This window comes from Rhinopithecus roxellana, chromosome 11 (genome assembly GCF_007565055.1).
Source record: "Rhinopithecus roxellana isolate Shanxi Qingling chromosome 11, ASM756505v1, whole genome shotgun sequence".
NCBI lineage: Eukaryota > Metazoa > Chordata > Mammalia > Primates > Cercopithecidae > Rhinopithecus > Rhinopithecus roxellana.
Genome location: NC_044559.1, coordinates 132,506,660 through 132,529,653, shown reverse-complemented (window position 1 = coordinate 132,529,653; position 22,994 = coordinate 132,506,660). Strand labels below are relative to the sequence as shown.

General features: G+C 41.8%; 1 protein-coding gene and 1 non-coding gene across 5 annotated transcripts; one reads left to right on the top strand and one right to left on the bottom strand.

Annotated features, from left to right (window-relative positions):
* NUDT13 (nudix hydrolase 13) lies at positions 1–22,935 on the top strand. Of its 4 annotated transcripts, none has more exons than XR_749070.2 (9): positions 1–191; positions 4,506–4,597; positions 10,461–10,600; positions 12,958–13,092; positions 15,054–15,160; positions 15,944–16,069; positions 16,224–16,335; positions 17,824–18,015; positions 21,812–22,935. XR_749070.2 is itself a non-coding variant. In XM_010373076.2 (9 exons), exons 2-9 carry the CDS (start codon positions 4,515–4,517, stop codon positions 22,010–22,012), a joined length of 1,059 nt encoding a protein of 352 aa, XP_010371378.2. In that variant the 5' UTR covers positions 1–191; positions 4,506–4,514; the 3' UTR covers positions 22,013–22,935. The 4 variants fall into 4 exon arrangements, 3 of the variants coding, with proteins under 3 accessions (XP_010371378.2, XP_010371379.2, XP_030796622.1); XM_010373076.2 differs by having other exon boundaries at positions 17,861–18,015; XM_010373077.2 differs by having other exon boundaries at positions 175–299; positions 17,861–18,015.
* LOC115900595 lies at positions 16,931–17,058 on the bottom strand. Its single transcript, XR_004060266.1, has one exon. It is a non-coding gene; the product is annotated as a small nucleolar RNA SNORA11 (small nucleolar RNA).
* Positions 22,936–22,994: the final 59 nt, after the last annotated feature.

The window sequence follows — 22,994 nt, the reverse complement described above, 5'->3', positions numbered from 1 at the left end:
TTGGAGAACCCGGCGGCATGCCTGGGAACTGAACTACAATTCCCAGAGTGCATGTCTACGAGGATTCTGGGAAGTGTGGCAGAAGCTGCAATGGTCCCTCTGGGGAACGGAAGCCGTTGAACGTGAACATTTGGTTTCCTCCTTTGTGCTGATTCCTGAGGAGTAGGAAGGTACCCCGAAAAGAATTCAGAGTGAGTACAGTGAAACAGAAACCTGCTCAGCTTGTAAGTGCAGGAAGGACTTCACAGGGAGGCATGATCAGAACTTGAAAAAAGGTCGTGGTCACAGCATTTTAACAGGTTAGCTTAATCTCTTCCTTTTTGCAGAAACCACGGATATAACCATAGTTTTGCCTCATAAGTGTGGAGCTACCTCAGTAACCACAGCTAATCATTTTCTGATACTTTTTTTGGAGAGTCATTTAAAAATGAAACTTGCTAACTTCTCACATTGTGCCTTAATTTTTATTTTTTTTTAAAGGGAGGAAAAAATATTCTTTAGAAAGCAAATTATAAAGCAGGTCAGTGAGACCTTCAAAGTTGTTTTCCCGTGGTTCCTCAGTTCTCCATATTTCCCCATCCCACGGAGGTCCACAGTCGTGGAGAAATGGACTCTAAAAAGAGCTTTTTTTTTTTTTTTTTTTTTGAGGCGGAGTCTCACTCTGTAGCCTAGACTGGAGTGCAGTGAGGCGATCTCCGCTCACTGCAAGCTCCGCTTCCCGGGTTCACGCCATTCTCCTGCCTCAGCCTCCCGAGTAGCCGGGACTACAGGCGCCCGCCACCACGCCCGGCTAATTTTTTTGTGTTTTTAACAGAGACGGGGTTTCACCGTGTTAGCCAGAATGGTTTCGATCCCCTGACTTCGTGATCCGCCCGCCTCGGCCTCTCAAAAGTGCTGGGATTACAGGCGTGAGCCACCGCGCCCGGCCTAAAAGAGCTCTCTTAAATATTAGGGAACCTGGCCTCTTCTCGGTGGAAGTAACCACTAGATTCAAGATGAGCTTTTTTGTCACGCTCTTAGTGCTTAATTAATCTTTCTTCTGGAAAGATGAACAGGATAAGAAACGTGTGAATCATTTGTTATGGGGGGTTCAGAGAAACTATTAATGTTAAAGCACCTTGCCTCATCATTTAGTAGTTGGGTAAGACTGCTATTACCTTTCATCTCTATCAAACATTGTACTTTTAAAAACATAAATAGCTCTGTGACCATCAGCTCATGAATCAGCAGGCCATGATAATCTACAACTGGCTAAGCTTAATTTAGTAGCAGAAACTAGGCAAAACATCTGGCAACAGTTCCCAGGGTCCAAGAAACTCACCAAATGAATTCCCTTTGGCTCACGGAATATGGTGAGGTGTTTTGGGGAACAGTGGCATGGGAGGTAGCCTCATTAACCAGTTAGTCTCAGGAACTACTATTTTATTAGGCTTTTCTTTTGTCTTAAAAGGAGTAAGTACACATGGCTTTTATTTTATTTTATTTTTCAGTACAGAAAAATGAATAAAGCAAAAATTACAGGCACCTTTTTCAATCTTTACCGTCATCCCACTCCCCCAAATTAGTCACTCTTAACAGGTTGGTATGTATACTTCTAGTCATTTGAAAAATATAGGCCGGGCGCGGTGGCTCAAGCCTGTAATCCCAGCACTTTGGGAGGCCGAGACGGGCGGATCACGAGGTCAGGAGATCGAGACCATCCTGGCGAACACAGTGAAACCCCGTCTCTACTAAAAAAATACAAAAAACTAGCCGGGCGTGGTGGCGGGCGCCTGTAATCCCAGCTACTCGGGAGGCTGAGGCAGGAGAATGGCGTGAACCCGGGAGGCGGAGCTTGCAGTGAGCTGAGATCTGGCCACTGCACTCCGGCCTGGGCGACAGAGCGAGACTCCGTCTCAAAAAAAAAAAAAAAAAGAAAAGAAAAATATAAATAAGGCCAGGGGTGGTGGCTCATGCCTGTAATCCCAGCACATTGGGAGGCCGAGGCAGGCAGATCACCTGAGGTCAGGAGTTCAAGACCAGCCCGACCAACATGGAGAAACCCTGTCTCTACTAAAAAATTACAAAATTAGCTGGGCATGGTGGCGCATGCCTGTAATCCCAGTTACTTGGGAGGCTGAGGCAGGAGAATCACTTGAACCTGGGAGGTGGAGGTTGCAGTGAGCCAAGATTGTGCCATTGCACTCCAGCCTGGGCAACAAGAGCGAAACTTGGTCTCAAAAAAAAAAAAAAAAAGAAAGAAAAATATAATTAAATACATACAATTTATGTATATTGGTATGTCTGTGTCCTTTTCTTTATAAATTAATTAGGTCATGTTAACCAACTGTTCTTGTTTTTTCTCCAGCTTTATTAAGGTATAATTGACCAAAAAATGTATATATTTATAGTTTACAATGTGATATTTTGATACAGGTATACATTGTGAAATTGCCAGATTTTGGCAAATTAATATATCTATCACCTCACAATTTTTTTTGTGTTGAGAACATTTAATATCTACTTTCTTAGTAATTTCTAAGTATACAATACATTATGAACTATAGTTACCAAACCAGCACAATAGATATCCAGAATTTATTCATCCTCACTGAAACTTTGTACACTTTGACTAGTATCTCCTCCAAGTCCTCCTTGCTTTTTTTGTTTACTTAATAATATATTGTAAGTATCTCTCCCTGTTACTATATATACTTTTTTCACTGTTATATTATTTTCTATTTGTTCTTTTTCTTTCTTTTTTTTTTTTTGAGACGATGTTTTGCTCTTGTTGTCCAGGCTGGAGTGCAATGGCGCGATCTCGACTCACTGCAACCTCTGCCTTCTAGGTTCAAGCAATTCTCCTGCCTCAGCCTCCCGAGCAGCTGGGATTACAGGCATGTGCCACCATGCCCGGCTAATTTTGTATTTTTAGTAGAGATGGGGTTTCTCCATGTTGGTCAGGCTGGTCTTGAACTCCTGACCTCAGGTGATCTGCCCGCCTCAGCCTCCCAAAGTGCTGGGATTACAGGCGTGAGGGACCGCACCCAGCCCTTCTATTTGTTCTTAAGTCACGTATTAATCCATTTTATCATAATTTTCAGTTAACATTCTTGTACATATCCTTTCCTTCCTAGGGTAAATTTCCTAAACATGGAATTGCTGAGGAAAAAGGCTTATGATTTGACACTTTAATAGATATTTCCAAATCAGCCTGTAAAAATATCATACGAGTTTACATTCTGAATGGTGTATGAGCCAGAAATAATGACTTCAAATACATTTTTTCTAGTATATCACACTAGTTTTGGGGTTATTAAAGTAGGAATAATACTTTTAACAACCTCCTAGAGTGCTTTGCAACCCACATATTGCATACTGCCTTCTGTGAAAGCTGGCTATCTATTTGTTTTCTCTCTCCTGCTAGAGTTCCTTGAGGGCAGGGATTTCCCTCCTTTATATTTTTGTGTTCTTTAGGGGACCCTGAATAAAGTCAGTACTCAATAAATACTTTGTTGAATGTCATTTGCTAAATATATTTTACTCATGGCTAGGACATAGATTGTAGCCAAAACTATCCAAGGATTCATCATCAGTGATTCATAATTATGCAACCAAGAAGTAGGACTAAATTTTAGATGTTCTTCAGTCATTTAGTGTCAAAGCTTGCTTTCCTCAGACACAGTGAAAAGGGTGGTTGGTTATTTAACTGTAATGAATTCTTGACTTTTTTTTACTGCCAATGTGAAAGGTACTTTTCATGGGGAATAAAATACTGATACACAATTTAAAGGGATCATCTCTGCCAGAATGGATTCTTTAGTTTTTTTTTTTTTTCTTTCCCAATGAGCTACAGAAAAATAGAAAATATCTTGGATCCATGTGAATTTGCATAGCTGCCTTCTGAAAAAATTTCCTAATGCTGTGACTTTATATATTCTTTTTTTTTTTTTTTGAGACAGAGTCTTGCTCTGTCGCCTAGGCTGGAGGGCAGTGGCGCTATCCCAGCTCACTGCAACCTCCGCCTCCCAGGTTCAAGCAATTCTCCTGCCTTAGCCTCCTGAGTAGCTGGGATTACAGGCACCTGCCACCACGCCCAGCTAATTTTTGTATTTTTAGTAGAGACGGGGGTTTCACCATGTTGGTCAGGCTGGTCTGGAACCCCTGACCTCGTGATCTACCTATCTTGGCCTCCCAAAGTGCTGGGATTACAGAAGTGAGCCACTGTGCCCGGCCCTATATATTCTTATCTACAGGATTCCTTCTACTTCATTCTTATGCTAGGTGGGTAGAACAGGTTTCAGTTTTTTAGATGATGAAAGAAGTACTGAAATGCTGAGATCCCATAGCTACTTAGGGGTAGAAATGCAATTTAGAAACAAGATCACCTGACTCCTATTGAGTTTGTCTTTCCTTAATATTACAAAGTGATCCCATTCTGGCTTAAAATATAACCCTCTTGGCAATTCATTACTTTAAATTTCATATTATGACTTTTTTTAAAACTCCTGTTTTTTTTTCCTAAGGACCCGACAATGTTCCTGTATTGTGGAATAGCTTGCAGGAGAAAATTTTTTTGGTGCTATAGACTGCTGTCAACCTATGTTACTAAGACACGGTGAGTTTTAGCCAACCTGAGCTTTGATTATTCTGTATGGCCCATTAAATTATTGTGATATTATGATTTTACATATATAATTAGGTTTATGATTATTATATATACATTATATATTATTATATTTGTGTGTGTATATGTGTGTGTGTATATATATTCATCTGTGTTTTCTGGCTCATAATTCCTATGGCCCTTATTACAGTCTTTTGTTATAATGTGGGGCACTTTAGACCTCAGGAGCAGGCCTTAGGAAACAAAATCTCTTGTACCTTCTCCTGTCCTCCTTTTACCTGCGCATGGCAGGACTCTAATCTGATTGTGGGTCCAAAGACCCTAATTCCAGAGAGGGTTGTGCCCCATACTCCGGAGGAAGGAAGGCTGCACAGAGAGGCCAAGGAGAACCTGAACAGACAGACATTGCTGCGTTTCCGGTCAGTTAGTATGAAATAATAACCATTTTGTCCAATCACATTTCTACATGGTTGTCAATCATGCCTATGTAATGAAGCCTCCATAAAAACCCAAAAGGACAGGGTTCAGAGAGCCTCTGGATAGCTGAACACATGGAAGTTCCTGGAGGGTGGCGCACCCAGGGAGGCATGGAAGCTCCACACCCTCCCCTCACATACCTGGCCTAAATGCATCTCTTTATTTGTATCCTTTGTAATATCCTTTATAATAAACCAGTAAACATAAAAAAAGTATTTTTTCAATTTTTTTAGAGATGGAGTCTCACTCTGTCAGGCTGAAGTGCAGTGGTACAGTCTTGGCTCACTGCAGCCTTGATCTGCTGGGGTCAAGTGATCCTCCCACCTCAAACCCCAAGTAGCTGGAACTACAGGCACATGCCACCATGCCTGGCTAATTTTTGTATCTTTGTGTAGAGACAGGGTTTTGCCATGTTGTCCATGCTGGTCTGAACTCCTGAACTCTGGCAATCCACCTGCCTTGACCTCCCAAAGTGTTGGGATTACAGGCGTGAGCCACCACACCTGGCCAAAAAATTTTAAACTAAATATCCAATGATATCTAAAATATCTCACACACTTGAATATAAGTTCTATTAAGATCAGACTTTGTCTTTCCACCATGGTACCCCTACTTCATAAAACAGTGCCTGGCACATGGTAGGCACTAAAGTACTGTTGAATGAATGAACAGTAAGGGAGAAATTAAGTAAATTAAGGTACTATAATAGAATAATAAACAAGTTAAAACTATATTGTTCTATACCTGTCACTTCAGATGAGAAAAACTATTGAATAATATTTCATGAAGTTTCCTGTAAATAAGGTAGATAACCCCACCCCCTCTCCCCAAGAACTAAACTTCAGTGAAAGGTAGAGCAGGAAATAAAAATCTACAATAGCACATAAAGATGATAAAGACTTTTTTGTCTCAGCCTGGAGAAATTAGAAATCTGTGAATTTGAAATCACTAGACTGTTTTCATACAGTTTTGGGGTTTAAATTTATACTATCTGTGTGGTGTGGTCCTAGAACCCTTAATCTAAGAAATAATTTTTTTTTATTTTTTTTCTTTTTGAGACAGGATCTTGCTCTGTCACACAGGCTAGAGTGCAGTGGTATGATCATAGCTCACTGCAGCCTCAACCTCCCAGGCTGAATCAATTCTCCCACCAAGTAGCTAGGATCACATGCATAGCTACTTATGCACCACCATGCCTGGCTAATATATATATATATATTTTATTTTTTGAGGTATATATATATATATATTTTTTTTTTGAGGCAGAGTCTTGCTCTGTCGCCCAAGCTGGAGTGCAGTGGCGTGATCTCGGCTCACTGCAAGCTCCGTCTCCTGGGTTCACACCATTCTCCTGCCTCAGCCTCCCGAGTAGCTGGGACTACAGGTGCCCACCAGCACGCCCGGCTAATTTTTTGTATTTTTAGTAGAGACAGGGTTTCACCATGTTAGCCAGGATGGTCTCAATCTCCTGACCTCATGATCTGCCTGCCTCGGCCTCCCAAAGTGCTGGGATTACAGGCATGAGCCACTACGCCCGGCCAATATTTTTTTTATTGTTTGTAAGCTAGGGTCTTGCTATGTTGCCCAGGCTAGTCTTAAATTCCTGCACTCAAGCAATCCTCCTGCCTCTACCTCCCAAAGTGCTGGGATTATAGACATGAGCCACCATGCCCAGCCTAATAAATGAATTTAAGTAGTAACCTTGGACTGAAAATACCCCTGGGGCACCATGTAAACACAAATATAAAACTCCTTAGGAAGTATATACTCCCAACCAGTGATTCCTACATATAAAGCCCTACCAAGCATGAGTGCCCAGTCCAAAATTTAGAGGCATATAAAGGCTGGGTGCAGTGGCTCACACCTGTAATCCCAGCACTTTGGGAAGCCAAGGTGGGCAGATCACTTGAGGTCAGGAATTTGAGACCAGGTTGGCCAACATGGTGAAACCGTATCTCTACTAAAAATAGAAAAATTAGCCAGGCATGGTGGCGTGCACCTGTAGTCACAGCTACTCAGGAGGCTGAGGTGGGAGAGTCACTTGAACCTGGGAGGTGGAGGTTGCCATGAGCCAAGATCGTGTCACTGCACTCCAGCCTGCGTGATAGAGTGTCTCGAAAAAAAAAAAATTAGAAGCACATAAGCGTAAAATCCTACATGAACAAGGGTGAACAAACAACAAAATTGTGACACTTGTTTCAGATATTGTTGGAAATTTAGGTTGCTTGTACTCCTTTAACTACAAGAATTTTTTTTTTCTTCTTCTTTTGAGATGGAGTCTTGTTCTGTTGCCAGGCTGGACTGCAGTGATGTGATCTCAGCTCACTGCAACCTCTGCCTCACCAGTTGAAGTGATTCTCCTGCCTCAACCTCCTGAGTAGCTGGGACTACAGATGCACGCCGCCACACCCAGCTAATTTTTGTATTTTTAGTTGAGAAGGGGTTTCACCATGTTGGCCAGGATGGTCTCGATCTCTTGACCTTGTGATCCACCCGCCTTGGCCTCCCAAAGTGCTGGGATTACAGGAGTATGCCACAGCGCCCAGCCAAGAATAGTAACATGATTATTGAATAGAGTCTAAAATTTAAGTATGTTAAAGTGATTAAATAAATCTATTTAAGAATGAATAAAAATAATGAGGCCAGGCACAGTAGCTCACACCTGTAATCCCAGCACTTTGGAGGCCAAAATGGGTGGATCACCTGAGGTCAGGAGTTCGAGACCAGCCTGGCCAATATAGCAAAACCCCATCTCTACTAAAAATACAAAAATTAGCTAGGTGTTGTGGCGGACACCTGTAATCCCAGCTACTTGGGAGGCTGAGGCAAGGGAATCACTTTAACCCGGGAGGCAGAATTTGCAGTGAGCCAAGATTGCGCCACTGCACTCCAGCCTGGAAAACAAGAGCGAAATTCTGTCTCAAAACAAAAAAAGAGAAAAGAATAAAAGTCTATCAATAAAGAATATGATGTGAAAATGTTTACGTATGTTTAAGAAAAAAGGCTACAAATTAGTAGGTTTGATGGATTCTAAATATATATGTATTGATATATAATATTAATCACTTAGAGAATTCCAAGGTGTAAACAGTGATTATCCCTGAGTGGTGGGATTTTGATGATTTCCTTTTAAAAAAATTGACAATTGTATATTCTGATTATTAAAGACTATTTTTTACTGTTAAAATAAGGGAAAACTTTGTTTTAAAATAATCTAAATATTTTCAGCTTTGATCATCGTAGCAATTTCCATGCTATTATAACTGAAAAGGGAAAATAAATTTTTGAAAATAAGAGTTCCTGATCCAGAGGAGTGTAAGGAACTTTTGGATCTCAATTCCAGTTCCAGTAAGGCCTTGGGTCTAAGACCTTAACCTGGGTGTTTTTGTAGGTGTTTTGCTTTTTAGGGTCATTAGGGCAAGTACAGGTTGTACCACTCTTTCTGTTCTTTTACGACGGCAGCAGTGTTTGTTCTATTGTTTATATTTGGTAACTTCTGAGTGACACATGTCTCTCCTTTGGCATGCATTGAGTCTTTGCCCCAGGAGGCTACAGTGACTCGTAGTAAGTTTAAAAATATCACAAGTCTTAAAAGATCAGGTTTCTTTTGTTTTCTATTTATAAAGAGCTCATTGTAACCCCTTTTATCACAGTCAGAATAGATTCTGAAAGATACCACTGGGTGCATTTGTCTTTTTGCTTTTTATTTTCATGTTGAGCCAGCTCTGCCTACTGGTATTACAAGAGTTCTCAGATCCCACAGGAAATATCTGCAAACTATTTTTCCAACTTGACAAAAGAAGCCAGTTTTTACCTGAGCGTCTGTTTTAGGGCTTTTGACAGGCAAAAATGGCTAACCCCAAAGCCCCAGGGGAATCTGCATTCTGTCCCTGCTGATCACAAGGATTTGAAGGGAGAGACTCAGCCCACCTTTAATGAAGGTACTGGAAAAGCCTTGTACTTACCCCATTACTATTGCCTTTTTTTGAGAAACCAAGAATAGGAGGGTATTCCCTTTTTCCACATTTTCATTTTGGCTACTGAAAATACTATGGCTGGGCACGGTGGCACACACCTGTAAATCCCAGCACTTTGGGAGGCCGAGGGCAGATCACTTGAGGTCAGGAGTTCGAAACCAGCCTGGCCAACATGATGAAACCCCATCTCTACTAAAATACAAAAATTAGCTGGGCATGCTGGAGCATGCCTGTAATCCCAGGTACTCGGGAGGCTGAGGCATGAGAATTGGCTAAACCTGGGAGGCAGAAGCTGCAGTCAGCTGAGATCATGCCACTGCACTCCAGCCTGGGTGACAGAGTGAGACTCTGTCTCAAAAAAAAAAGAAGAAAGAAAGAAAATGAAAATACTATCCTTATTAAATAGGTTAAATATAGGTTTCATCAGTGCTCCCTTTTTCTTTTTTTTTTTTTTTTTGAGACGGAGTCTTGCTGTCACCCAGGCTAGAGTGCAGTGGCGCGATCTCTGCTCACTGCAACCTTCGCCTCCCAGGTTCAAACGATTCTTCTGCCTCAGCCTCCTGAGTAGCTGGGACTACAGGCACATGCCACCATGCCCAGCTAATTATTGTATTTTTAGTAGAGACAGGGTTTCACCATATTGGCCAGGCTGGTCTTGAACTCCTGACTTCGTGATCCACCTGCCTTGGCCTCCCAAAGTGCTGGGATTACAGGCGTGAGCCACCACGCCTGGCCAGGTGCTCCCTTTGCTAGAGATAAGGAGTTAATGGTATCTACTTTGGGATCTAGATGTTTGAAGTAAGGGTACATTGAAGGTAAAATTTGTTCTTTATCTTCCCTAGATTGAATGAGGGTCACTGAAGATACACTGTTTACTCTTTGTCTGCTGTGAAAAAGTCTGTTCCCATCTCTAGGTATTTTGTGGTTGATGTTTTATCGCTGTACTTGTTTTCCTTTCACTCCACTCATGTAAATTCTTGCCTCACAGTATAATATTGGCAGAGTACCTTGAAGTTCAATTCAGTAAATATTTATTACCCTTGAAGTTCAATTCAATAAATATTTATTGAATCGAGCCATTCAATATGCTAACTACAGAGATACAGAGCTGAGTAAAGCATACATTCCCCTTAAGGAGATCATAGTCTCTCAGAGGCGACAGACAAATGAACAAATAAACCAATAGTGCAACCACAGAAGTATGGGTGAGGTACACAGTAAGACAAAGGAGGGAATGAATGATTACCTATAGCCACCTCAAACCCTTTTTGGAGCAAATTAGGTTGTAAATAAAGGGAAATAACCATGGTAGGAGAGGGATGCAGCGGCAGCATTCTCAAAGATGAACGCTATACAGGTAACTAAGGGTGGTTTTGTAATGGTTTATTTCCCAAATACAGGTATTTATTTGAACTGAAGGAAGATGATGATGCATGTAAAAAAGCCCAGCAAACAGGAGCGTTTTACCTCTTTCATGGTCTGGCTCCTCTGCTTCAGACTTCAGCACATCAATACCTGGCCCCCCGACATAGCCTGTTAGGTAAGTCCAGGGTGGACCAGTGGTGTTGACCAGCCTGTGGCCACTGAGCAGAATTCAGCCTATAATGAATTCTAAGAAAGATCCTTGAACTTTGGAGTCTAGATTTTTCAAAAAGCTTTTGAGTCTCATGCTTGTGTGACTGCTTCTGCCAACTAATAATTTATTTTATGAACTCTAGTTGTCCAGTCAAATATTATTTGGTGATGAAATGAACCACTAATGCCTTAAACCAGGGGTTGGTAAAACTGCTGTCCAAAGTGTACCTGCTACCTGTTTTGTAAATTAATTTTTATTGGAACATAGCCATACTCATTCATTGACATATTGTCTATAGCTACTTTTGCACTACAATGCAGTTGTGACAGAGACTGTATGACTCACAAAGCCTAAAATATTTAGTATCTCTTTCCAGAAAGTTTGCCCATCTTTGCCTTAGAGCAGTGAATTCCAGCCTCCACTGAGGTATACACTGTTATGCTAATTAAGAGTTCTATCATGGCAGGGCAAGGTGACTCACACTTGTAATCCCAGCACTTTGGGAGGCTGAGGCAGGAGGATCACAAGGTCAAGACATTGAGACCAACCTGGCTAACAAGTCTCTACTAAAAATTACAAAAAAATTAGCTGGACGTGGTGGCAGGCGCCTGTAGTCCCAGCTACTCGGGAGGCAGAGGCAGGAGAATGGCATGAACCTGGGAGGCGGAGCTTGCAGTGAGCCGAGATCGTGCCACTGCACTCCAGCCTGGGCGACAGAGCGAGACTCCGTCTCAAAAAAAAAAAAAAAAAGAGTTCCGGCCGGGCGCGGTGGCTCAAGCCTGTAATCCCAGCACTTTGGGAGGCCGAGACAGGTGGATCACGAGGTCAGGAGATCGAGACTATCCTGGCTAACACCGTGAAACCCCGTCTCTACTAAAAAATACAAAAGAAAAAAAAAAAAAAAAAAACTAGCTGGGCGAGGTGGCAGGCGCCTGTAGTTCCAGCTACTCGGGAGGCTGAGGCAGGAGAATGGCGTCAACCCGGGAGGCGGAGCTTGCAGTGAGCTGAGATCCGGCCACTGCACTCCAGCCTGGGCGATAGAGCGAGACTCCGTCTCAAAAAAAAATAAAAATAAAAATTAAAATTAAAAAAAAAAAAAGTTCCATCATAACTTCATTTTTATTAGAAGGGTCAAGATTAAAAGTGAATTAAAATAAATTTGCTTCTAGAACTCTTTTAGCATATATAACTAAAGATATCTAAGCCACTGGGATTTGTCATTCAAAATGCAAACTTTGGCTGGGTTGCGTGGCTCATGCCTGTAATCCCAGCACTTTGGGAGGCTAAGGTCAGTGGATTGCTTGAGCCCAGGAGTTCAAAACCAGCCTGGGCAACATAGTGAGACCCCATCTCTACCCAGGAACAAAAAATTAGTCGAGCCTGGTGGTGTCTCAAAGACAGAAAACAAAATGTGAACTTTCAGTTTTATATGAGTCACTATATACTGACTAATTTCTGTATTGCCAGTGAATTTCCCCCATAGGTCAGAAGTTAGAGCACTTGGATAGGTAGTTTCTAGGAGTGCAGAAGAATCTGAGGACTCCATCAGAAGGCACTGTACATTATTTAGAGATTTAGCAATGTTTATGTTGTATTATGATTTTTTTGTGTGTTATGTTGTATTATGAACAAATAAATATGAGTCCATCATGAACAAGTGTATAGGATTTCTCCCTACACAGCACTCATCTCTTAGAGATTGACATCTCAGATGAGTATTTTACTCTACTTTGGTCCACAAAAGTAGCACATTCTGGAGGTTAATTACAGAACTGGATTGGTCTTTAACTGCAGCCTTGAACTCCTGGGCTCAAGAGATCCTCCCACCTCTGCCTCCCAAGTTTTTGGAACTACAGGTGTGCACTTCACTGCACCCAGCTGATTTTATTTTTTGTAGAGACAAGGTCTTGCTGTGTTGCCCAGGCTGGTCTCAAACGCCTGGCTTCAAGCAATCCTCCCTGGCCCCCAGCCTTGGTCTCTACCATTTTAAGTGTGACACTTATTTTTTTTTCAATGACTTAATAAGTTAACTATCATGCATCTTACTATCTAGGGGATATTTTCCTTTCATGATACAGTCATAGAGTAATACAATGTTATACAAGAATTCCTTCTTTGGTCTAAAGTCCTCAGATTGCTAAGGAGAAAACAGGCCTGGAAAGGTTAAATGGTTAGACCAAGGTTACATAGCTAACTAGTTGCAGCTGGAAGCCAAGTATACCTACTTTAAGCTGAAGTAGATTATTTTCCCTGAGTCTAACATGGCTGTAGTGATTTAATAGAAACCTTTGTGTTTTGCTTTTCTCCCTTCTGTTTCTTAGAGTTGGAAAGGCTCCTGGGTAAATTTGGACAGGATGCACAAAGAATAGAAGATTCTGTGTTGATTGGATGCTCTGAGCAGCAGGAGGCATGGTTTGCTCTGGATCTAGGTCTGGATAGCTCCTTTTCCATAAGTGGTACATAACATTATTCCTAATGGGTACTTCCCAGTGGTCTTCAGAATTTGGGATTTCACATAATGGTAAAATTTAAAGGAAAATTTGGGGAATACGAAAGGTTATCAACTTTCTATTTTTTTAAAAAGGACATTAAAAACACTGTCATCTGCTATCATCATTTAAATGAAAATAAAGGATATTTTAATGCCTTCTAAGTTAGGTGATGGGTACATGAATGTTTATGGTATTAGTCTCTGTACCATTATACATTTTATTTATTTATTTTATTTATTGAGACAATGTCTTGCTGTCGCCCAGGCTGGAGTGCAGTGGTACAATCACAACTCACTGCAGCCTTGACCCCCTGGGCTCAAGTAATCCTCCCACCTCAGCCTCCTGAGTAGCTGGGACCATAGGCATGTACTACCATGCCTGGCTAATTTTTAATTTTTTTTTAAATAGAGATGGGGGTCTCCTTATGTTGCTCAGGCTGTTCTCAAACTCCTGGGCACAAGCAATCCTCCCTCCTTGGCCTCCCAAAGTGCTAAGATTATAGGTATGAGCCACCACACCTGGCCTATACATTTTGTGTGTGTGTGTGTGTGTGTATATATATATATATATATTTTTTTTTTTTTTTTTTTTTTGAGGTGGAGTTTCACTCTTGTTGCCCAGGCTGGAGTGCAATGGCGCAATCTCGGCTCACCGCAACCTCTACCTCCTGGGTTCAAGCGATTCTCCTGCCTCGGCCTCCCTAGTAGCTGGGATTACAGGCATGTGCCACCACGCCTGGCTAGTTTTGTATTTTTAGTAGAGACTGGATTTCTCCATGTTGGTCAGGCTGGTCTCAAACTCCTGACCTCAGGTGATTTGCCTGCCTCAGCCTCCCAAAGTGCTGGGATTACAGGCAGGAGCCATGGCGCGCGGTCACATTTTGTATATTTCAATATTTCATAAGAAATGTTAAAAAAACTTATGACATCATTCTTATTTCTTTTATGAATACAGGTGAATAAAAATGTTTCCACAGAGTAGCTCTGGCTCCACAGACCTGCAGTTGGGAACCACTTTGCTAGTGGCTCATGGCTCCTGTCAGGCTTTCCTTCTGTCTTTAATGGTCTAGGTATAAATGTAGTGATGCTGGGATGAGGTTCAGATAGGAGCCATAAGGTCCCACTTCATCTCTTTTCCAAGGATAAGCTAATGCAAATGTTCTTGTTGCCCTGAGGAAGATCTTGAGACATACTATGTGCTAATGTTTCCCAAACTGGCCTGAATATAAGAATCACCTGGTGCTTGTTAAAAAATAGAGATTCCTGGGCCTCACTCCATGCCAGCTGCTTTAGAATCTCCAGGTAGGGGCTTGAGAATCTTGCTTTTTAAAAAAATTTTATGTATATATTTATTTATTTTGAGATGGAGTTTTGCTGTCACCCAGGCTGGAGTGCAATGGTACAATCTCGGTTCACTGCAACCTCTGTCTCCTGGGTTCAAGTGATTCTCCTGCCTCAGCCTCCTGAGTAGCTGGGATTACAGGTACCCACCACCAAGCCCGGCTAAGTTTTGTGTTTTCAGTACAGACAGGGTTTCACCATGTTGGCCAGGCTGGTCTTGAACTCCTGACTTCACGTGATTCACCCTTCTTGGCCTCCCAAAGTGTGGTGCCTGGCCTTTTTTAAATTTGAGAGATGGGGTCTCGCTGGAGTGCAGTGGCTATTCACAGGTGTGATCATAGTGCACTGTATGTAGCCTGGAACTCCTAATGGCCTCAAGCCATCCTCCTGCCCCCGCCTCCTGAGTAGCTGGGACTACAGGCACACACCCCCACACCCAGCTGAGAACCCGGATATATTTTACTTTCTCCAGCTGAATCTCATGAGGCAAGTTTGGGAAACACTATTTTAACAGGACAGACTGGAGAGAGACCCTGAGGCAAAGTTTGTCATTGTTTAATTTCATTATCTTTTCTAATTTTCTAGCCTCCTTACACAAACCTGAAATGGAGACAGAGCTCAAGGGGTCTTTCATTGAGCTGAGAAAGGCTCTCTTTCAACTCAATGCAAGGGATGCCTCCATGCTGTCCACGGTAGATTCTGGTTTCTCATTCTGCAGGAAATTTAGTAGAGCAGTATGTGTGGGTAAATCCATGTGTAAATCCAAGGCTACAGTGATGTTTGGTTTCTTCTTTTGCAGATTCTAGTCCTTTCTACAAACACTGGCAGGACAATGTGCTGTAGGAAGATTGCTTATTCTCCCTTCTTTTGCCCTTGTTTTTGGCAGAACCACTGTCAAGATCATTGTCTCCTAAAGACATGCAGATCTATGGCAATAGGATCTGACAGCCTCATAAACATTTTTAATGACCCACACAGCATCATGTTTTCCCTAAGAGAAATTACTTTACATTGCTTTAATGACTTGCCCTCACAGCTTTAGATTTCACTTGCTAAAGTATTTTGATTGTGCATTTAATTTAAAAAGAAACCTCTAAATATTTTTTTAGTTGCAAAAAATTCCAACTTTACTGGGGAGAAGAACATTTTAGGATGTTCAACTATACTGGGAATGTTTTATTTTTAAGCTGGTTAGTGAATACTTGGGTGTTCATTTTATTACCTTATATACTTCATATGTTTTAAATCATAATACATTTAAAAATATGCTTTCTTTTATTCAGATTTCTGATGCTAGAGGAATATGTTCAGTTAGTTTACTTGTCCTAAAATTTAAACAGTAACCATTTAAATTATGTGGGCTGGAAAGAGATTGGCATTTCCCTGTGAGTTGTTCCAGATAGTAGGCCCAGTGCTGTTACAGATGAGCCCTGCATTCTCTCCAAATGAAACCAGGCCCATCTTTGTGTCCCTAGGCTCAAGCTCTTCTCCGCTGGCATGATGCTCATCAGTTCTGCAGCAGAAGTGGGCAGCCCACCAAGAAGAATGTGGCTGGCAGCAAGCGTGTGTGCCCTTCCAATAATATCATCTATTATCCACAGGTAAGTATTGCTGTAAGAGGACAGTAATCCAAGAAGACTGTGCACTGCTTTGTCCTGGGGAAGAAAGCCTGTGCAGTTCCTTAATTATACACTGCTTTAGCTCATTGGCAGGCCCCCAAGTGCCAGCATCTCAGTTTCCATTCCCCTTTCCTAGATGGCTCCTGTGGTGATCACGCTGGTGTCAGATGGGACCCGATGCCTGCTTGCCCGCCAAAGCTCTTTTCCCAAGGGAATGTATTCTGCCTTGGCAGGTTTTTGTGATATAGGTAAGGAGTTAAGGGGATATACAGGTGACACTGGAAGATATACAATCTTACTAATACAATCTTCTCTGTCTTGTTGCTATGGAGTTTGGATTCCCAAGCACATTCTTTTCTATCATGTCAAGAAAACTGCCTTCTGGCATTATATATATGTAAAATTTCTGGCATTATATACACACACACACACACATATATACAATTTTTTCCTTTCCTTTTTTTTTGAGACAGAGTCTCACCCTGTTGTTCAAGCTGGAGTGCAGTGGCACAATCATGGCTCATTGCAGCCTGAACCTTCTGGGCTCAAGCAATCCTCCCACTTCAGCCTCCTGAATAGCTAGGACTACAGACACAGGCTACTATGCCCGGCTAATTTTTAAAATTTTTTGTAGAGACAGGATCTCGCTGTGTTGCCTAGGCCAGTCTTGAACTCCTGGCTTCAAGTGACCTGCCTGCCTTGACCTCCCAATGTTTTGGGATTACAGGTGTGAGCCATACTATTTTTTTAAGCAAATTTTCAAACATAGGAGATTGTTGAAAGAATTATACAGTGAACACCCATACACCCACTACCCAGATTCTATAATTTTTTTTCCTCTTCACCTGTAGGCAGTTGTTTGTAGGGAGGCCACAAGCTTCGTGCCTCTCATGACAATGACCCCAGATTCCTGTTGGGTGTGTTATAAACAGAGGAGCCATTCTTTAGGCCCCCTGCTCTGAGCACACCCCTAGATTCCATAAATTTTTTTTTTTTTTTTTTTTTTTGAGACGGAGTCTTGCTCTGTCGCCCAGGCTGGAGTGCAGTGGCCGGATCTCAGCTCACTGCAAGCTCCGCCTCCCGGGTTGACGCCATTCTCCTGCCTCAGCCTCCCGAGTAGCTGGGACTACAGGCGCCCACCACCTCGCCCGGCTAGTTTTTTTTTTTTGTATTTTTTAGTAGAGACGGGGTTTCACCGGGTTAGCCAGGATGGTCTCGATCTCCTGACCTCGTGATCCGCCCGTCTCGGCCTCCCAAAGTGCTGGGATTACAGGCTTGAGCCACCGCGCCCAGCCGATTCCATAAATTTTTACTACACTTACTTTATCACAAAGCTGTTCATCTATCCATTAATTAATCTTATTTTTTGATGCACAGATTTAAGATATTAGTACACTTCTTCCTATTTCAGCAGGCATAACATTAGCTAAAATTCAGTATTTATTTACAGGTTGGTTTTTTTCTCTAGTCTACTGGGGTCAAATTTGCAAATGGTGAAAAGTGGAATTTTATGAAAGCTGAGGGCAGTAGTCCCTCCTACTGTCACCCTTACTTTGCATTATAATAACTAACCTAGCAGGCTTTAGCACTGTGGTACAACACACAGCTCTGGACGACCTGATTCTTATTGTTAGAATGACTTGGAGATTTAGGACACTCCCAAGAGCGTTTCATTGAAACTTTGGAGCCAGTGTTGTGTGCCTTTCTCAAATGGGCTGTCTGTATCACCCTTCTAGCTACAGGGCTGTCCTGAATTAATCTGAGTGCTTGTAGGTGAAAGTGTGGAAGAGACCATCCGTCGAGAAGTTGCAGAAGAGGTGGGATTGGAGGTGGAAAGCCTGCAGTACTATGCATCCCAGCACTGGCCCTTTCCTAGTGGCTCACTCATGATTGCTTGCCATGCAACTGTGAAACCAGGGCAAACAGAAGTAAGTTCTTACGTTTCCCTTATGCTGTGATAGTTCTTTTGCTTCGTCCAATCTGCTCATCAGCAAGTACTTATTAAGCACTTGTCTAGTCCAGCATCATCTAGATTATATAAACATTTGTAAAATATGATTTAGGGCTGAGCACGGTGGCTCATGTCTGTAATCCCAACACTTTGGGAGGCTGACGTGGGCGGATCACTTGAGGTCAGGAGTTCAAGACCAGCCTGGCCAACATGGCAAAACCCTATCTCTACTGAAAATACAAAAATTAAGGCCGGGCGCGGGTGGCTCATGCCTGTAATCCCAGCACTTTGGGAGGCTGAGGTAGGTGGATCACGAGGCCAGGTGTTCAAGACCAGCCTGGCCAAGATAGTGAAACCTCATCTCAACTAAAAATACAAAAATTGGCTGGGCGTGGTGGCAGGTGCCTGTAGTCCCAGCTACTTGGGAGGCTGAGGCAGGAGAATTGCTTGAACCCGGGAGGTGGAGATTGCAGTGAGCTGAGATTGAGCCATTGCACTCCAGCCTAGGCAATGGCGAGAATGCATCTCGAAAATAAATAAATTAATTAATTAAATTAAATATGATTTATGCCCTCAAGGAATTTGCAGACCAGTAAAGGAAGCAAATAATCTCCATTCTCCCTTGCATGTATGTCAGTCATGAGATAATTTCTTTCTTTCTTTTTTTTTTTTTTTGAGACTGAGTCTTACTCTGTCACCCAGCCTGCCTGAGTGCAGTGAGTGGCACAATCTCGGCTCACTGCAACCTCCACCTCCTGGATTCAAGTGATTCTCCTACTTCAGCAGAGAAGCATATACCCTTGAAATTATCAAACCATCATCACTATCAATGCCGTAAACTTATTCATCAACTACAAAAGTGTCCTCCCACCTTTTATTTTTCTCCCACCCCACTTTTTTTTTTTTTATTTTGTGGTAAAAGCACTTGATGTGAGATCTATTTTCTTAGCAAATTTTATGTATATAATATAGTATTATTAATTGTAGACCTTATGGTGTACAGATCTTCAAAACTTATTTTGCATGACTGACCCCTTGTACCCTTTGACCAGTGGCCACCCCCGCCATTTTCCCCTCCCTTCAGCCCCTGGCAACCACCACTCTACTCTCTGCTTCTATAAGTTTGACTATTTTAGATTCCACATATAAGTGAGATCATACAATATTTGTCTTTCTGTGTCTGGCTTATTTCACTTAGCATGTCCTTTGGACCCATCTATCTTGTTGCAAATGCAGGATTTCCTTCCTTTTTAAGGCTGAATAATAGTCTATTATATGTATATACCACATTTTCTTTATCTATTCATCCACTGTGAATAATGCTGCAGTGAACATGGGAGTGCAGATATCTCTTCAAGATCCAGATTTCAGTCCCTTTGGACATATATCCAGAAGTGGGTTGCTAGATCAAAGGGTCATTCAATTTTAATTTTTTGAGGAACCTCCATATCTTTTTCCATAGTAGGTGCACCAACTTACATTCCCCCCAACAGTATATACGGGTTCCCTTTTCTCTACATCCTTACCAATACCTGCTGTCCTTTGTACTTTTTTAATAGTAGCCATTAAAGAAGGTATAAGTTAATAGTAGCCATCAAAGAAGGTATGAGGTTTTCATTTGCATTTCCCTGATGATTAGTGATGTTGAGCACCTTTTCACATACCTGTTGGCCATTTGAATATCTTCTTTGGAGAAATGTCTATTTAGATCCTTTGCCCATTTTTAAGTTGGCTTATTTATTTTTTGGTATTAAGTTGTAGGAGTTCCTTATATATTTTGGATATTAACTCCTTATTAGATACAGGGTCTGCAAATATTTTCTCCCATTCTGCAGGTTGTCTCTTCACTCTGTTGATTGATTCCCTGACTCTGCAGAAGCTTTAGTTTGATAGAATCCCTACTTGTCTATCTTTGCTTTTCTTGCCTGTGTTTTTGGTGTCATATCTAAGAGACCGCTGCCCAGTCTAATGTCTAGAAATTTATTCCTTTATGTTTTCTTCTAAAAGTTTTATTGTTTCAAGTTTTACATTTAAGTCTTTAATCCATTTTAAGTTGGTTTTTGTATATGGTGTAAGATAAGGGTCCAATTTCATTCTTTTGCATGTGGATATCTGATGTTCCCAACAGTTTTTATGAGACAATTTATCTTTTATTGTCAGGACTTAAGAGTGTCTTACATATAGTAGGCACACAATCAGGCATCATTTAATGACTGACTGCAGGATTGGTCTTACTGCTCAAGTCAGTTAGGATGCTGGGAACTAAAAATAGAGTCTCACTCTTGTCGCCCAGGCTGGAGTGCAGTGGCACGATCTCAGCTCAGTGCAACCTTTGCCTCCTGGGTTCAAGCAATTCTCCTGCCTTAGCCACCCGAGTAGCTAGGATTACAGGTGCCTGCCAGCATGCCTGGCTAATTTTTGTATTTTTATTAGAAACGGGGTTCCATCATGTTGGCCAGGCTGGTCTCGAACTCCTGACCTCAGGTGATCCTTCCACCTCGGCCTCCCAAAGTGCTGGGATTATGGGCATAAGCCACCATGCCTGGCTAGACATTGTCTTATCCAATCTCATCTTGCACTTCTCTAGCATCCCTGACCGATGGTCTCTGCCTGCCAAAGTTTGCCTATTGTATGTTTTGGTTTTTATAGAATCTTTTATAGAATATCTAATCTATTTCAGCTTCCTCAGCATGAAGTTCATGTTACTTTGCTTCTTGCAAAGATGAGACTATGCTTTTGACTATCGTTAACCCTTATCCTTTAAAAAAAAAAAAAAAAAAAAAAAAAAAGAGTGCCTGGGCACAGTGGCTCACGCCTGTAATCCCAGCACTTTGGGAGGCAGGTGGATCACCTGAGGTCAGGAGTTCTAAACCAGCCTGTCCAACACAGTGAAACCCCGTCTCTACTAAAAATACAAAGAAATTAGCCAGGTGTGGTGGTGGGTGCCTGTAATCCCAACTATTCGGGAGGCTGAGGCAGGAGAATCATTTGAACCTGGGAGGTGGAGGTTGCAGTGAGCCAAGATCACATCATTGCCCTCTAGCCTGGGCAAAAAGAGCAAAACTCCATCTCAAAAAATAAATAAATAAAAAAGTAATATTTGTATTTTTTTTTTTTTTTTTTGAGAAGGAGTCTCGCTCTGTCACCCAGGCTGGAGTGCAGTGGCCAGATCTCAGCTCACTGCAAACTCCGCCTCCCGGGTTTACGCCATTCTCCTGCCTCAGCCTCCCGAGTAGCTGGGACTACAGGCGCCCGCCACCTCGCCCGGCTAGTTTTTTGTATTTTTTTAGTAGCGAGGGTTTCACCGTGTTAGCCAGGATGGTCTCGATCTCCTGACCTCGTGATCCGCCCGCCTCGGCCTCCCAAAGTGCTGGGATTACAGGCTTGAGCCACCGCACCCGGCCTGTATGTTCTTTTTTAATTGAAAAATTTATACAATCAATAGAGACACAAGGAAAAATAGGTATTATTCATAATTTATTCTCAATGTTAACCACTCTCAACATTTTAGTATTTGTACTTCCAGGATTTATTTAATGTATCTTATCTTTTTTTTTTTTTTACTATGTTAAAAATATATTTAACTCTCATTTCTTAATTATGCCTCTTTTGCTTCTGGGCAGTATCTAGAACTGACTTTCATCTAACCTGGAGATCCCAGGTATTATCTTCTAAGATTGCTTAGTTCTAGAATCATTTTCTGACCTTTGGCCATAGTATTCTAAATTTTGTAGCTCCTGACCTTACATCCTTTTCTTCCTTATGTCTTTCAGATCCAGGTGAACTTGAGAGAATTAGAGACAGCTGCCTGGTTCAGTCATGATGAGGTAGCCACAGCCCTGAAGAGAAAGGGCTCCTATTCTCAGCAACAGAATGGGACTTTCCCATTCTGGCTGCCCCCTAAGTTAGCCATCTCCCACCAACTGATAAAGGAGTGGGTGGAAAAACAGACCTGTTCTTCCCTGCCTGCTTAGCCCAGACCAAGTAACTGAGATCGCTCCTTGGTATTCCTGAGGGACAAACTAGAGATCAGTTGACAAAGGAGAAGTGACAAAAGACAAGCTACAGAAGGACCTCAGAAGCACAGAGCAGAGGGTGAGCCTACAGTAAGACACTTCTATCAGCAGTGTTAATGGAAGAAATTCCTACCAATGGGCAATCAAAAAAGCCAGTGTGAAAAGAAAACTGATGAGCTGTCAACTGTCAAAACTCAGGGGGAAAGCGGAAGCATTAGTTTGGATGTAGGCCCTTGTTCAGTCATTTTCTCCAAGGCCTTGGAAACAAACATCTTCTGGCATATGGCTTGTTAATGTGTTTACACTAACTGCCAAAATGTGCCTGTTGTAAGTTTGGTTAAAACTTTTATCTTAGTATTGAAAATATATAGCAAGTTTCAAGTCATTACTGAGTTACTTGTTACCCTTACAGAATTAAGAAAAATAGCACAGTATAATATTTTTAAATTCATGTACAGGTGCATTCTAGTTACATGTACATGGTAGTTAAATAAAAGTCATAATTAAGTCATTATGACTCAGAGTACTTTATAATAAATCAGATGCTATGAGGCTCTGTTGAGGTAGTAGAATCTCAATGGGACTCCAGACAGTAAGTCTTTTTTGCTGTTTTCAGCTCTGTCACATGCTCAGTTTGTGACCCAGGGAAAAGACTCTCGCTTTGCCATGCCTGTTTTCCTAAATAAAACAGTTGCTGGCATTTGCACATCCACAATGTGTTGATTAACTTTAACAAAAGGATTGGTGGAGATAAACAGATGCCAAACCTGACCTGTTTCTTAAACTTTATGGAATAAACTAAATTTAGGATTTCTCATCATTCATATATGATGCCATAAGGGAGAAGAGTTTATTTGGGGAAAATAAAATAAATGTCCACACCTTTGTTCTGACGTCTTTTTCTGTTCTATGAATTGAGAAAATTTTACAAGGTGAGAAT